Source organism: Phoca vitulina, unplaced genomic scaffold (assembly GCF_004348235.1).
Source record: "Phoca vitulina isolate PV1807 unplaced genomic scaffold, GSC_HSeal_1.0 scaffold7, whole genome shotgun sequence".
Classification (NCBI taxonomy): Eukaryota; Metazoa; Chordata; class Mammalia; order Carnivora; family Phocidae; genus Phoca; species Phoca vitulina.
Genome location: NW_022589710.1, coordinates 41411456 through 41428880, shown reverse-complemented (window position 1 = coordinate 41428880; position 17425 = coordinate 41411456). Strand labels below are relative to the sequence as shown.

Sequence of the window (17425 nt, the reverse complement as noted above, 5' to 3'; positions counted from 1 at the left end):
TGTGAAATCAGGGCATGCCACCCTCCCAGCACATTAATGTGTTCACCAACTAGGAAGCTCAACCAAGCTTCAGTGTCCAGAGTTTTGTTTGTTTTTTTTTAAGATTTTATTTATTTTTTTGTCAGAGAGAGAGAGCACAAGCAGGGGTAGTGGCAGGCAGAGCAGGTAGAGGGAGAAGCAGGCTCTCTGCCAAGCAAGGAGCCCAATGCGGGACTCGTGACCTGGGATCATGACCTGAGCTGAAGGCAGATGCTTAAGCGACTGAGCCAAGTGTCCAGAGTTTTTTTTAATTGGGTTTCATTATCTAGGTATGGTTAATTGAATCATTAACTGTGTGAGAGAACTCAGTGTCCAGCCCCATCTCCTTGGAGGTCAGGTTGATATCATATGGCTTAAAGCCCCACCCCTCTAGTCACATGGTTGGTCATTCCAGCATGGCCCACCGGTATACTGCAACTATCTAGGGGCCTACCATGAGTCACCTCATTAGCATAAATTCAGGTGTGGTCCTAGGGGCCCACCATCAATAACAAAGATACTCCTGTCACTCAGGAAAGTCCAAGTTAGTACCTTCCTCTCAGGAACCCTAGACAAAGTTCAGGCAAATTCTTCATTATGTAACATGTGGGTACTGTAATTGCAGTAGTTCCAGAAAGAGGTGATGGTGGCCTGGACTAGAGTATTAGAAGAAGGTATAGTTAGAAATTGTCAGATTCAAGAAATGTTTTGAAAGTAGAGGTGACAGAACTCAGGGATGGATTAGATGTGAGATATGAATGAGAGGAGCTTATGATGATTACAAAGAAGTTTGCTTGAGCCGTTGGATGAAAGCAGTTGACATTTACTGGGATGTGAAAGATTGGGGCAGAAAGAGTGTTGGGGTAAAAGTCAAGAGGGTTTTTTAAAATGTTAATTTATATATATCTGTTAGACTTTTTTTTATTTTAAAGATTTTATTTATCTGAGAGCATGGCGGGAGAGGCAGAGAGAGAGGGAGAAGCAGACTCCCCGGTGACAGCCCAATGTGGGCGGATCCCAGGACCTGGAGATCATAACCTGAGCTGAAGTCAGATGCATAACCAACTGAACCACCCAGGCACCCCATATATCTCTTAGGCTTTCAAGTGAAAATGTCAGGTAGGAAAGCATGTTTCAGTTCAATGGGATGTTTCCCATTGAAAATGTGCATTTGGAAGTTGTTAGGTTATAGAGCCTATTTAAAGCCATGAAATTGGATGACATCAGCTATGATATGGATTCAGTGTTGGTTGTGAATAGTTAGAAGAAATGTGAAGATTTGAGCCTTTTGGGATACTACCCCCCCGCCGTTGGGAAGATGAGGAAGAATGAATAAAAGGAGACTGAAACAGAGTTATGAAAGCCAGGGATGTGTCTTTTCATTAAAACACAAAGACAAAAGTTATTTTACTTATACAAATAATTCTTACATATTGACATTGCCAGATATTAGCTGCTTATATATAACAGATGTTTTTCCTGATTTGTTGTCTTTTGATTTTGTGTTGTTTTTATTTCATTTATTTGTCAGTATAGACATTGAAAATTTTTATGTGGTCAGACTTACTGGGTTTTAAAATTTATAGCCTCAAGGTTTTGTTACTATTTCAACTTCAAAATCGTAAAGTTTTATATTTTACAATGTTTTATATCTTTATATTTCCTTATTTGGTAATATTAATATATTGACATAAAAAGGAAGGTAGGGATCAAACTTTATTTTTATCCAAATTGCTAGACTTTTACAGCTTTAGGATTAGGGGTGAAAGCCCATTAGATTATTGGAGGAGATGATAAAGCAGCAATGCCAGTTGGAGGAATCTTAAGGTTTGCCATATATTAATAAGTGTGGTGTATTTTATGAGATTCTTTTACTAGTTGGTAAGAAAATGGAGAAAAATGCTGTCTAGTTAGCTTATTTTGCAAACACATAAAATTGAAAGAATTCTGGTCTTGAAGAAATGAGGCCAGAATTTAATTCCTAGCTTTACGCAGTATAATCATAGGCAAGTCATTTAGTTGCCTGTGCTTTTATTTCATCTGTTAAATGGATTTTTTCCTTAGCTTTAGTTCTTTTGTAAGATCAACTAATAAAATGCTTGTGATGATGTTATTTAAACCATAAGGTGGAATACAAGTATGGGGGTGCAGCTGGGTGGCTCAATTGGTTAAGTGTCCAACTCTTGGTTTCATCAGGTCATGATCTTGGGGTCATGTGATCAAGCCCCACGTTGGGCTCTGTGCTCAGCACTCAGCACAGAGTCCGCTTGTCTCTCTCCCTCCCCTTCTGCTCCTCCCCCCCTCAAATAAATAAATAAAATCTTTAAAAATGAACAAACAAACTAATGGGGTACTGATTTTGGTATTTGGTAATAGGATAAAATGTTTCCTAGTGACAGTACATACTGCATCCACTCTGAACAGATGAATGGTAACTCACCAAGAAAATAATATATTGGATTTCATATAAGCTGCCACTATTGGCGTTAATCTGTAGACAGAATTCTGCCTGTCTATGTTGTTTGTTTCCTCTCTTTGTTTCAGTTGCTGATTGTTGGAGGCTCTTTTGGTCTTCGTGAATTTTCACAAATCCGCTATGATGCTGTGAAAATTAAGGTAAGGACTGTAATTGGAGTTTGACATGTGTCTGTGTATACGATTGTTCCGGTTTAGGTATGTATACTTGATGTACTAAGCAGTCTGAGTTTTGTTTAATTTTTCAAGGGGTTGTATGATTTTCTTACTCTTTAAGACAACATGAATGATCATATGGAAGTGAATCATGAAATGTAAAGAATTTAGTTATCTTATTCATAGAAAATTTGCAATACTGCATTCTCAGTAGAGTTTTTTTTAGGATTTAAAAGGGACTGAAGAATGTTGGACAATTTCACTCCCATTATATTACTCCAATTATAAATTAGCTATTTCATATTAATACCAGTAATTTTATAAATTATATTGATATATAAAGTCTACTGATATACTGAAGGAAAGGAAAATTATTTTTCATTACAAATAATGATACTTATCTTTTTAGGTATATAATATATATTTATATATTGTATATAAAGCTATATATCTATATCTAAATATATGTAAAATTTATTTTACAAGTGAGGAAACTGAGGTTCAGATAGCTTCAGTAACTAACCTGTGGTTACATGGCTATTTAGAGGTAGTGCTAGGATTTTCACTCTCTTTGATTACAGTTACTAACAAATTTAGGCCAAGTGTTACATAAGAACACTAGTTAAGTAACTGATTAATTCATTCAGAAGTATGTAGTTTTTGTTTGTGGCTACATTGATATTTGAGTTTTTTCCCAAGTTTTATTTATATATAAAACATACATACATATATATAATTTCTTTTCTTTTTTTTTTTAAGATTTTTTATTTATTTATGTGACAGAGAGAGACACAGCGAGAGAGGGAACACAAGCAGGGGGAGTGGGAGAAGGAGAAGCAGGCTTCCCGCTGAGCAAGGAGCCCGATGCGGGGCTCCATCCCAGGACCCTGGGACCATGACCTGAGCCGAAGGCAGACGCTTAACGACTGAGCCACCCAGGCGCCCCCATATATATAATTTCTTATATACATATATATAATATTTATACATATAAATTTTCTACCAATATTATTGAGATCTGTTAATGAAATATATATTATATAATGAAATATATATTATATAATGAAATATAGGTTATATTAAATATATATAATACATGAATTATATAAATATATATATAATTATAAATATATATTATATATAATGAAATATAATATTATATTAATAATTATTGGTAGGAAAGTAAAGAGTATTAAAGGGACCTATTCAGTTTTTTTTTTTTTAAGATTTTATTTATTTAACAGAGAGAAACAACAGCGAGAGAAGGAACACAAACAGGGGGAGTAGGAGAGGGAGAAGCAGGCTTCCCGCCGAGCAGGGAGCCCGATGCGGGGCTCAATCCCAGGACTCTGGGATCATGACCTGAGCCGAAGGCATATGCTTAACGACTGAGCCACCCAGGCGCCCCCCTATTCAGTTTTCTCAGTTAATTTTATAGTTTAAGAGAAACACCAACTCCAACTAGTCTTAAAGACAGTAAGAGGGTAAATATTAAATTTAAAAAGAATGTATAATATAATTAATCTTCCATGAAGTCATGTTTTTATTTACTTTTTCCTTTAGTATCTTGAATATATATGTTACTTTACATACATCCTACATACACCAACTATAGATCTGCTTTCATTGTCTAATTTTTTTCTCTCGTTGGTTTTGTGGGTAAATGTTCTGTCTTTGAACACACCTTGTAATTTTTTATTTAAGATTTTATTTATTTATTTGAGAGAGAGAGTGAGAGAGAGCATGAGCCAGGAGAGGGGCAAAGGGAGACAGAGAAACAGACTCCCCGCTGAGCAGGGAGCCTGACATGAGGCTCAGTCCCGGGACTCTGAGATCATGACCTGAGCCAAAGGCAGACGCTTAACTGACTGAGCCACCCAGGTGCCCCGACCTTGTAATTTTTTAAATTAAATATTGGGTATTGTTTGTAAATACTTGTAGAGATTCTAGGTGGTATTGTTTTCCTCCTGAAAGGGTTTATCCTTTTTTCTGGTAGGCAGATAGACTGGGGGCTAATCCCCTTACTACTCTGGAGGAGTGAGTATTGAGGTTGATCACTTCTCCTATGTCTGTTGGCCACTTATATTTCCTTTTTTTATGTGTCCTCTGTTGTGATGTTTCAGGTCTCGGTTGCCCATTTTTTTCTGTGGGTTGTTGGTCTTTTTCTTATTGTTTTGTTAGATTTCTTTATACATGGCAGATTATAACTTTTTAGTCATCTTAATGGGGTCTTTTGATGAACAAATTTAGTGTAGTCTGTTTTATTCCTTTTTTACTTTATAGTTACTTTTTCTTTTAGTCCTTTTAAGAAGTTTTTCTTATGCCAAAATATAAATATTTTTCTATATGATTGCTAAAATTTTTGTTTTGCCTTTTATACTCAGGTCTGCAAATATAAAACCCAAATGGAATTGATTTTTTTGCATATAGTATGAGGAATTGTGATGTTCTGATTTATAAGAAATACGTATTTGGTCTTTGCCCTATTTTCTGGCATTGAGCTAAAACCCCTGGAATTTCCTAAGTGATGAGAGCAAGCAAGGTGTCTTTTGTTATGTTGATGAATTTATGGAATGCCCCTGGGTAATCTAAAGATGGGGGCTGGTTGCTAGGAGAGTCAGCCTTGTGAGACAGGGTTGAAACTTGCAGTCCCACCCCTTGACTTCCAGGGAGGGGAGTTGGGCTAGAGGTGGAATCGATTGCCAATGGCAAGGACTTAATCATCCCCATGTAATGAAGCCTCCATAAAAACCCAAAAAGATAAGGTTCAGACAGATTCCTGACTGGGGAACTTGTAGAGGTGCTGGGAGAATAGCCCTCTTAAAGAGGGCATGGAATCCCCACAGCCTTTCCGTATACCTTGCCTTTGTGTCTCTTCCATCTAGCCTTTTATAAGTAAAGTGTTTCAATTCTGTGAGCTGTTCAGGGAGCAGTTGTTGGAACCTCCAGTCCATAGCCAGTGAGAAGTGCAGGTGACATCCTGGATTTGCAATTGGTGTGTGAAGTGGGGACGGGGGCTGTCTTGGATGACTGAGCCCTTAACCTGTGGGATCTGACTCTATCTCTAGGTAGGTAGTGTCAGAATTGAGTTAATTCCTTGGTGGTTTGAAAAAAAAACCCACACACATTGGAGGAACTGTAACCGAACTAGCTGTAACTGAACTAATGTGAGTTCGTTTGCTCCTTGGTGAGTTGCAGATAGAGATTACAGCAGATAATCCATAAGAAATTGCAGCAGGTGGAGTTGTCACTCAAAGGAAATTTTATTTGCAGCAAATGAGATCATGGGAATAACTTCCAAATCGTGACTACCCAGACAGGGGTGAGATCTTTTTATTTAAGATTAGGATGAATATTCAGAAAGGGGAGCTTTGTCATCACACATAAAGGCGGGAATAAGGTTGTGCAGGTGTTTTATGAAGCCTGTGCTCCTCCCAGGGTAGAGACTTTAACATTGTACTGAAGCAGAGTAAGTGTTGGACAAAGGGAAGGGGCTATGGATATGATCCAAGAGCCAGTATAAACTGGATGGGATCTTGGGCTGGTTACCTCAGGTAAGGTCTGCAGGGCCTTGTTTGTTCATGGCTGGGACCTTATCAGTTGACCCAGAGCCAGGATATTTCTTAGTGGGGTCTGAAAAGAAACAGTAGCTGACTACAGAGAAACAGTTCTCTGAAAAACAAGCTTTAAATTTTCTGCTAGTTTCAATCCTGTGAAGACAACTCAAGAATGTGCTAAGTCAGTCTTTACTTTTGAAACAGCACTGGGAGTTTTACCATTGATTTTTTTGTCTCTGATATGGTTAGGCTATCTACTGGCCTATTAGAGACTTAGTTTTTGCATTCCCTTTGTTCCCTTAAAATTCTTAACTACTGTGGTTTTTTTTTTTTTTTTTTTTTTCATTTCTTTGTAATTCGAACACCCCCTAGGCAGTTCTGCAAGAAGTGTGCTTGGGCAGGTAGAGTTGGTAAGGCACAATAGATCCAGGGGGTGGGGGACTGGTGGGAGGGGATAGCTGGGGACCTGAAATGTCTGGGTCCTTCTTTTTCTGGGGACCCCTAACTCTGCGTATAGAATGTTTTCCCTAATATAGACAACAAGTTGTCCAAGCGCCATTTACTGACTTAACATTTTTTCTTTTCTTTCTTTTTTTTTTTTAAGATTTTATTTATTTATTTGACAGAGACACAGCGAGAGAGGGAACACAAGCAGGGGGAGTGGGCGAGGAAGAAGCAGGCTTCTGCTGAGCAGGGAGCCCGATGCGGGGCTCGATCCCAGGACCCTGGGACCATGACCTGAGCCGAAGGCAGACGCTTAACGACTGAGCCACCCAGGCGCCCTCACTTAACATTTTTTCTTTCCTGCTCTTCTGTCCTGTTTTGTTGTCTGTTCTGTTGCATTAGTTTATTTACAAATTACATGGTGGTTTTCAAATTAATTGTGCATTCCTGAGAAATGAACTCACCTTGATCTTGGTATACTGTCTTTTTGTAGTGTGTTCTTCAGGAATTCTGCATTAGTGAAGTTGACCTGTTCTCTTACTGTCTTTTTCAAATTTTGACATCAAGCTTATGCTCACCACATAACTAGAAGGTTTTTTGTTATACTGGCATTATTTCTTCTTTAGTAAAATCCATTGGTAAAGCCATCTGAACCTGGGGTTTTCTTTATGTGAGATTTTAAAGTACAGATTCAGCTCTTTATACATTATAACACTGTTCAAATAGTTTATTTTTTTCTACATGTTAGAAAGTTACATGTTAGAAAGTTGTAGTTTTCTATAAATTTGTCCATTTTGTCTAAATTTTCAGTTTTGTTGGCCTAAAAGTATTCATATTATCTGAGTATCAGTTGCCCATAAAATTTATGTTGTTGACCTCCTTTTCATTCTAAATACTTATTTGTGATTTCTCTTTCTTCTAAGTCAATTTTACTTGAGATTTATCAATAGCTTTTGGTTTAGTTGATTCTCTTGTCATTCATTTTTTGATCTTTAATCAGTTCTGTTCTCTATTTACTTTTTCCTTTGAGTTTCTTTTTTCTAACTTTATGAGGTAGATTCTTAGCTCATTCCATTTCCATCTTTTTTTGTAATATAGGCTTATAAGCTGATGAATTTCCTTTTAAAGATGGGCCTAGCTATGTCATGCAGGTTTAATATATAATATGTTCACAGTCCTTTAATTAAAATTTTTTTCAGTTATTCAGAAGCTATTTAGAAGTGTTATTCCTTAATTTATAAGTATAGGAGATTTTCTTATTAAATTATTATTTTTTTAATAATTTTTTTATTAACATATATTTTATTATTTGTTTCAGGGGTACAGGTCTGTGATTCATCAGTCTTACACAATTCACAGCGCTTACCATAGTACCTACCCTCCCCAGTGTTAATCACCCAGACATCCCATCCCACCCACCCCCCTCCACTCCAGCAACCCTCACTTTGTTTCCTGAAATTAAGAGTCTCTTATGGTTTGTCTCCCTCTCTGGTTTCATCTTGTTTCATTCTTCCCTCCCTTCCCATATGATCCTCTGTCTTGTTTCTCAAATTCCTCACATCAGTGAGATCATATGATACTTGTCTTTCTCTGATTGATTTATTTCCCTTAGCATAATACCCTCTAGTTGCATCCACATTGTTGCAAATGGCAAGATTTCTTTTTTTTGATGGCTGCATAATATTTGTATATATATATACCACATCTTTTTTTTTAATCTCCTTTTTTTAAAATTTTTTTATTGTTATGTTAATCCCCATACATTACATCATTAGTTTTAGATATAGTGTTCCATGATTCATTGTTTGTGCATAAGACCCAGTGCTCCATGCAGAACGTGCCCTCCTCAATACCCATCACCAGGCTAACCCATCCTCCCACCCCCCTCCCCTCTAGAACCCTCAGTTTGTTTTTCAGAGTCCATCGTCTCTCATGGTTCTTCTCCCCCTCCGATTTCCCCCCCTTCATTCTTCCCCTCCTGCTACATTCTTCTTCTTCTTTTTTTCTTTCTTAACATATATTGCATTATTTGTTTCAGAGGTACAGATCTGAGATTCAACAGTCTTGCACAATTCACAGTGCTTACCAGAACACATAGCCTCCCCAGTGTCCATCACCCAGTCACCCCATCCCTCCCACCCCACCCCCCACTCCAGCAACCCTCAGTTTGTTTCCTGAGATTAAGAATTCCTCATATCAGTGAGGTCATATGATACATGTCTTTCTCTGTTTGACTTATTTCGCTCAGCATAATACCCTCCAGTTCCATCCACGTCGTTGCAAATGGCAAGATCTCATTCCTTTTGATGGCTGCATAATATTCCATTGTATATATATACCACATCTTCTTTATCCATTCATCTGTTGATGGACATCTTGGCTCTTTCCACAGTTTGGCTATTGTGGACATTGCTGCTATAAACATCGGGGTGCACGTACCCTTTCGGGTCCCTACTTTTGTATCTTTGGGGTAAATACCCAGGAGTGCAATTGCTGGATCATATAATACCACATCTTTTTTATCCATTCATCTGTTGATGGGCATCTAGGCTCTTTCCATAGTTTGGCTATTGTGGAAACATCGGGGTGCACATGCCCCTTCAGATCACTATATTTGTATCTTTGGAGTAAATACCCAGTAGTGCAATTGCTGGGTCATAGGGTAGCTCTATTTTCAACTTTTTGAGGAACCTCCATTCTGTTTTCCAGAGTGGCTACACCAGCTTACATTCCCACCAACTGTGTAGGAGGGTTCCCCTTTCTCCGCATCCTCGCCAACATCTGTCATTTCCTGACTTCTTAATTTTAACCATTCTCACTGGTGTAAGGTAGTATCTCATTGAGGTTTTGATTTGTATTTCCCTGATGCCGAGTGATGTTTAGCACTTTTTCATGTGTCTGTTGGCCATTTAGATGTCTTCTTTGCAGAAATGTCTGTTCATGTCTTCTGCCCATTTCTTGATTGGATTCTTTGTTCTTTGGGTGTTGAGTTTAATAAGTTCTTTATAGATTTTGGATACTAGGCCTTTATCTGATATGTCATTTGCAAATATCTTCTCCCATTCTGTCAGTTGTCTTTTGGTTTTGTTGACTGTTTCTTTTGCTGTGCAAAAGCTTTTTATCTTGATGAAGTCCCAATAGTTCATTTTGCCCTTGCTTCCTTGCCTTTGGCAATGTGTCTAGGAAGAAGTTACTGTGGCTGAGGTCGAAGAGGTTGCTGCCTGTGTTCTCCTCAATGATTTTGGTGGATTCCTCTCTCACATTTAGGCCTTTCATCTATTTTTAGTCTATTTTTTGTGTGTGGTGTGAGGAAATGGTCCAGATTCATTCTTGTGCATGTGGCTGTCCAATTTTCCCAACACCATTTGTTGAAGAGACTGTCTTTTTTCCACTGGACATTCTTTCCTGCTTTGTTGAAGATTAGTTGACCATAAAGTTGAGGGTCCATTTCTGGGCTCTCTGTTCTGTTCCATTGATCTATGTGTCTGTTTTTGTGCCAGTACCATACTGTCTTGATGATGACAGCTTTGTAATAGAGCTTGAAGTACAGAATTGTGATGCCGCCAGCTTTGCTTTTCTTTTTCAACATTCCTCTAGCCATTTGGGATCTTTTCTGGTTCCATACAAATTTTAGGATTATTTGTTCCATTTCTTTGAAAAAAGTTGATGGTATTTTGATAGGGGTTGCATTAAATGTCTAGATTGCTCTAGGTAGCATAGACATTTTCACAATATTTGTTCTTCCAATCCATGAGCATGGAACATTTTTCCATTTCTTTGTGTCTTCCTCAGTTTCTTTCACGAGTATTCTATAGTATTCTGAGTACAGATCCTTTGCCTCTTTGGTTAGATTTATTTCTAGGTATCTTACGGTTTTGGGTGCAATTATAAATGGGATCGACTCCTTAATTTCTCTTTCTTCTCTCTTGTTGTTGGTATATAGAAATGCCACTGATTTCTGTGCATTGAATTTATATCCTGCCACTTTACTGAATTCCTGTATGAGTTCTAGCAGTTTTGGGTTTTTGGGAGTCTTTTGGGTTTTCCACATAAAGTATCATATCATCTGCAAAGAGTGAGAGTTTGACTTCTTTGCTGATTCAGATGCCTTTTATTTCTTTTTGTTGTCTGATTGCTGAGGCCAGGACTTCTAGTACTATGTTGAATAGCAGTGGTGATAGTGGACATCCCTGCCGTGTTCCTGACCTTAGGGGAAAAGCTCTTAGTTTTTCCCCATGGAGGATGATATTCGCTGTGGGTTTTTCATAGATGGCTTTTATGATATTGAGGTATGTACCCTCTGTCCGTACACTGGGAAGAGTTTTAATCAAGAAAGGATGCTGTAGTTTGTCAAGTGCTTTTTCTGAATCTGTTGAGAGGATCATATGATTCTTGTTCTTTCTTTTATTGATGTATCATATCTCATGGATTGATTTGTGGATGTTGAACCAACCTTGCAGCCCAGGAATAAATCCCACTTGTTCGTGGTGAATAATCCTTTTAATATACTGTTGGATCCTATTGGCTAGTATTTTGGTGAGAATTTTTGCATCCATGTTCATCAGGGATATTGGTCTGTAGTTCTCCTTTTTGATGGGGTCTTTGTCTGGTTTGGGGATCAAGGTAAAGCTGGTCTCATAAAATTGAGTTTGGAAATTTTCCTTCCATTTCTATTTTTTGGAAGAGTTTCAGAAGAATAGGTATTAATTCTTCTTTAAATGTTTGGTAGGATTCCCCCTGGGAAGCCATCTGGCCCTGCACTCTTGTTTGCTGGGAGATTTTTGATCACTGCCTCAATTTCCTTAGTGGTTATGGGTCTGTTCAGGTTTTCTATTTCTTCCTGGTTCAGTTTTGGTAGTTTATACATCTCTAGGAATGCATCCATTATAATATGTTCTTATAATTGTTTGTATTTCTTTGGTGTTGGTTGTGATCTCTCCTCTTTCATTCATGATTTTATTTATTTGGATCCTTTCTCTTTTCTTTTTTGATAAGAGGCTTATGTCTAGGGGTTTATCAATCTTATTAATTCTTTCAAAAAACCAGCTCCTAGTTTTGTTGATCTGTTCTACTGTTCTTTTGGTTTCTATTTCATTCATTTCTGCACTGATCTTTATTATTTCTCTTCTCCTGATGGGCTTAGGCTTTATTTGCTGTTCTTTCTCCAGCTCCTTTAGGTGTAGGATTAGGTTGTGTATTTGAGACCTAGTTTCTTGAGAAAGGCTTGTATTGCTATATACTTTCCTCTTAGGACCGCCTTTGCCACATCCCAAAGGTTTTGAACAGTTATGCTTTCATTTTCACTTGCTTCCCTGAATTTTTTAAATTCTTCTTTAATTTCATGGTTGACCCATTCATTCTTTAGTAGGATGCTCTTTAGCCTCCATGTATTTGAGTTCTTTCCAACTTTCTTCTTGTGATTGAGTTCTAGTTTCAAAGCATTGTGGTACAAAAATATGCAGGGAATGATCCCAGTCTTTTGGTAGTGGTTGAGACCTGATTTGTGACCCAGGATGTGATCTATTCTGGAGAATGTTCCATGGGCACTAGAGAAGAATGTGTATTCTGTTGCTTTGGGATGGAATTTTCTGAATATGTCTATGAAGTCCATCTGGTCCAGTGTGTCATTTAAAGCCTTTATTTCCTTTTTGATCTTTTGCTTAGATGATCTGTCTATTTCAGTGAGGGCGGTGTTAAAGTCCCCTACTATTATTGTATTATTGTCGATGTGTTTCTTTGATTTTGTTATTAACTGGCTTATATAATTGGTTGCTTCCATGTTAGGGGCATAGATATTTAAAATTGTTAGATCTTCTTGTTGGATAGACCTTTTAAGTATGATGTAGTGTCCTTCCTCATCTCTTATTATAGTCTTTGGTTTAAAATCTAATTTGTCTGATATAAGGATTGCTACCCCAGCTTTCTTTTGATGTCCATTAGCATAGTAAATGTTTTTCCACTCCCTCACTTTAAATCTGGAGGTGTCTTTGGGTCTAAAATGAGTGTCTTGCAGACAGCATATCCAGGGGTCTTGTTTTTTTATCCAATCTGATACTCTTTGTCTTTTGATTGGGGAATTTAGCCCATTTACATTCAGGGTAACTATTGAAAGATACGAATTTAGTACCATTGTATTGCCTGTAAGGTGACTGTTACTGTATATTGTCTCTGTTCCTTTCTGGTCTATGTTACTTTTAGGCTCTTTCTTTGCTTAGAATATTTCTTGTAGGGCTGGTTTGGTGATAGTAAATTCTTTTAGTTTTTGTTTTTCCTGGAAGCTTTTTATCTCTCCTTCTGTTTTCAGTGACAGCCTAGCTGGATATAGTATTCTTGGCTGCATATTTTTCTCATTTAGTGCCCTGAATATATCATGCCAGTCCTTTCTGGCCTGCCAGGTCTCTGTGAATAGGTCTGCTGCCAATCTGATGTTTCTACCAATATAGGTTACAGACCTCTTGTCCCGAGCTGCTTTCAGGATTTTCTCTTTGTCTCTGAGACTTGTGAGTTTTACTATTAGATGTCAGGGTGTTGACATATTTTTATTGATTTTGAGGGGGGTTCTCTGTGCCTCCTGGATTTTGATGCCTGTTTCCTTACCCAATTAGGGCAGTTCTCTGCTTTAATTTGCTCCAATATACCTTCTGCCTCCCTCTCTCTTTCTTCTTCTGGGATCCCAGTTATTCTAATGTTGTTTTGCTTTATGGTATCACTTATCTCCCGAATTCTCCCCTCGTGATCTAGTAGTTGTTTCTCTCTCTTTTTCTCAGCTTCTTTATTTTCCATCATTTGGTCTTCTAAGATATCTAATTCTCTCTTCTGCCTCATTTATCCTAGCAGTTAGAGTCTTCATTTTTGATTGCACGTCATTAATAGCCTTTTTGATTTCGACTTGGTAAGATTTTAGTTCTTTCATTTCTCCAGAAGGAGATTCTCTAGTATCTTCTATGCTTTTTTCAAGCCCAGCTAGTATCTTTATAAGCGTCATTCTGAACTCTAGTTCTGACATCTTGCTAATGTCTGATTTGATAGGTCCCTGGCAGTTGGTACTGCCTCTAGTTCTTTTTTTTGAGGTGTTTTTCCATCTTGTCATTTTGTCCAGAGAAGAATAGATGAATGAGAGAACAAAATGCTAAAAGGGTAACAATGACCCCAGAAAAATATACACTAAACAAAACAGAAGAGACCTGAAATCGTGGGGAAAAGAAAGAAAAAAAAAAAAGAGTATGATCAGGCTGGTGAATAGAGTAGAGCCACACACTAGATTTTGGGTGTATTTTGGTCTTGTTAGAAGAAACTGCCTCCCAAAATTTTAAAGAAAGAAAAACATATATATATACAAAAATAAGGGCAAATACGATGAAGAGATGGAATATGACTGTAAAGATGAAAATTTAAAAAGATTTTGAAAAAGGAATTGATAAGAAGTTGGTTGAAAAAAGAACAAAAAAAATTAAAAAAACAAAGAATGTGATCAGGTGGGAGACTAGGACAAAGTCATATACTAGATTTTAGGTTATATTTTGGTCTGTTGGAAGAAACTGTATCCCAAAATCTTAAAGAAAGAAAAACATATATATATACAAAAAATAAGGTTAAATACAATGAAGGGATAGAATATGACTGTAAAAATGAAAATTAAAAAAGATTTTAAAAAAGGAATTGATAAGATGTTGGTTGAAAAAGGAAAGAAGAAAAATTCAACTAAAAAAATAGAAAAGGAGGCAGTTGCAGCAGTGCTCTCCGAGTTCCTGTCTCCCTCCCCGTGCTGCCCAGGATCCCTCCCAGAACCGCGACCCAGCTGCTGCTAGCGTCGCCGCTGCCCGCAAAGGAGCCGAGCCCAGCGGGGGCGCCGCCCAGGGCCCCGTGGGCAAGAGGCTACATACAGCAGGAGCTGATGACCCTCATGATGTCTGGTGACAAAGGCATCTCTGCCTTCCCTGAATCCGACAACCTTTTCAAATGGGTGGGGACCATCCATGGGGCAGCAGGCACAGTGTATGAAGACCTGAGGTATAAGCTCTCCCTGGAGTTCCCCAGTGGCTACCCTTACAATGCGCCCACGGTGAAGTTCCTCACACCCTGCTACCACCCCAATGTGGACACTCAGGGGAACATCTGCCTGGACATCCTGAAGGACAAGTGGTCTGCCCTGTATGATGTCGGGACCATCCTGCTGTCCATCCAGAGCCTGCTAGGAGAACCAAACATTGATAGTCCTTTGAACACGCATGCTGCCGAGCTCTGGAAAAACCCCACAGCCTTTAAGAAGTATCTGCAAGAAACCTACTCAAAGCAGGTCTCCAGCCAAGATCCCTGACTGTCCAGCCTCTCTCTTTGTGTTGTCTTTTTATTTTCTCCTTAGATAGTCTTTCTCTTCATTTCTGTCTAGGACTCTGTATCTTAAGCTGTGTTGTCATTTTTGTTTTGTTTCTGTTTTTTAAATTAAGTCTCTGGTTGAGCCCTTGTGATGAATATATTAAATAAATACATTGGGTTTTTTTTACAAAAAAAAAAATAGAAAAGGAAAAAACTAAAGAAAATTTTAAAAATTAACTTTTAAGGACTAATGAATCATGGGAGAAAAGCCATGAATTCTATGTGCTGTACTCCCCTAGCGCTGGAGTTTTGCAGTTCTCATTGATCGGTAAACTTGGTCTTGGCTGGATGTTCTTGCTGATCTTCTGGGGAAGGGGCCTGTTGCCGTGGTTCCCAAATGTCTTTGCCGGAGGCGGAATTACACTGCCCTTGCCAGGGGCCAGGCTAAGTAATGTGCGCGGGTTTGCTCTCGGTAGCTTTTGTTCCCTGAAAGCTTTCTGTACAGCTTTGGAGGACGAGAGTGAAAATGGCGGCCTGCCAGTCTCTGGTCCCAGAGGAGCCGAGAGCTCGGGGCCCCACTCCTTAGTGAGCCCCCAGAGAAAAGCAGTCAATCACCCCTGTCTCCCTGGTCTCCGGCTGCACTCTGAGCTCACCCGGCCTGTGACCGAGCGTTTCTATCTCTAGCACACAACCCCGTTTGGAGTCTCCAAACCGAGCAGATTGCTGTGGTGCACTGCCATGCTGCTCCTCCTGGGGGAGGAAGGGGAGTCTCCCCAGATCTGCCGCTTGTTGGGTCTCTGCAGCTGGCTTCCCCATTCCAGTACCTGGGAGCTCTGCGCACTCAGGCACCCCCGGTCTTTCTGTGACCCTGGGGGGTCCTGAGACCACACTGTCCCAGCGAGGGTTCCACCCCCTGCTTAGCCACTGGAGTGACATCCCTCAGCAGAGCAGACTTCTAAAAGTTCCGATTTTGTGCTCCGCTGCTCTATCACTTGCAGGTAGCGGCTGACGGAGGCTCCCTCCCCCACGGTCTATCTTCTCAAATATCGCCTTGGATTCACTTCTCTGCATGTCCTACCTTCCAGAAAGTGGTCACTTTTCTGTTCATAGAATTGCTGCTGTTCTTTTCTTTGATCTCCTGTTGAGTTTGTAGGTGTTCTGAATGGTTTCATAACTAGCTGAATTCCTGGGACCAGACGAACTTTAGGTCTCCTCCTCCGCCGCCATCTTGCTACTTGTCCTAATTATTTTTTATTGATTTTTAACTTAGATGCATTGTAATCAAAGAATATTTTCAATGAGTTCATTCTTTGATATTTGTTGAGACTTGTTTTATGACCCAACATATGATCAGTTTATATATAAATAATGTGTGCTTGAAAGAATGTATATCTGGCAGTGTTGGGTACATATTAAAAATTTATACATCCATTTGGTCAGCTTTGTAGGGTTTTCTCAAATTTTCTGTAGTGTTGACTTTTTAAATCTGTTTTTTCTATCTGCTACTGAGAAAATTGTGCTAACATCTCTCATTATGATTCCATTTCACCATGATATTAGGCACACATAATTTCAGAATTATTACATCTTCATGGGGACTTGAGTTTTAGTGTAACGAAGTTTTTGTTAAAAAACAAAATTTAAATAAATTTAAATAGCAATAAATTTAAAGATCAAATTGGTTTTATTCAGTGTTTCATGCATCAGGCAAATGGAAAAGAGCTCTGAGCAGGGACAAGGAAAGAGCACATTATTTCATCTTTCTTGGGCGGACAGACAAGGACAATCAGGTAGTTTACCTCACTACTCTGACCAGGAAATTCCAGACTGACTGGTTAAGACTGGGGGAGGGTGGAACTTAGGTTAGATATTAAGTTTCAGTTTGGTGACATACTTAGCAGAAGTGACTCCATTTTGGGCCTGTTGTCTTTTTCTTAACACTTTGCTTGCTAATAATGCTTTTTTCCTTAAAGGCTGTTTTGTTGCATGTTAATATAGCTTCTTTAGCTTCCTTTTCAATCTTAACTTTTCTGTAAATGTAGGTTTTAAATATATATCTCTTATAAACAGAATATATGTTTTTAATAGTCTTTTTAATTGGATCATTAAATCCATTTACATTTAATGTAAATTTTTATATATTTGGGTTTAAATATACTTTTTTATGCACTATTTGTTACAATTATTTCTTTTGACTTTTGTTTGTCCTCTTTTGGATTAATAATGTTTTATTAATTTGTTGTTCTGTTGGTTTGAAAGCTATATTTTTTCTCTTCCACGAGAGGTTACTGTAGAGATTGTTGCAGGTTTTAGCTTTTGTTTTTTTCCTCTTACTGTTTGGTCTTGAGGGGGAGCAGGATATGCTCTCCCAAAATGAACCATTTTGACATGTGGATTATTTTGAGCTGAAGACCCAGCAGACTATGGGAAAGCTTTTTATCTCTCCTTTAACTGCCTAA

At 38.5% G+C, this 17425-nt stretch overlaps 1 protein-coding gene and 1 pseudogene across 3 annotated transcripts in view; both read left to right on the top strand.

The window, feature by feature from the left end:
- LOC116633113 (cytochrome c oxidase assembly protein COX16 homolog, mitochondrial) overlaps positions 1-17425 on the top strand; it is a 41228-nt gene that overhangs the window by 7228 nt on the left and 16575 nt on the right. For both annotated transcript variants that reach the window (XM_032405435.1, XM_032405434.1), the window contains exon 2: positions 2563-2634. In XM_032405435.1, the coding sequence (XP_032261326.1) occupies positions 2563-2634 (72 nt within the window). The remainder of the gene's footprint in view (positions 1-2562; positions 2635-17425) is intronic.
- On the top strand, positions 13664-15146 carry LOC116632563 (annotated as a pseudogene). Its single transcript, XR_004299472.1, has 2 exons — positions 13664-13693; positions 14424-15146. The product of XR_004299472.1 is annotated as a ubiquitin-conjugating enzyme E2 C-like (transcript).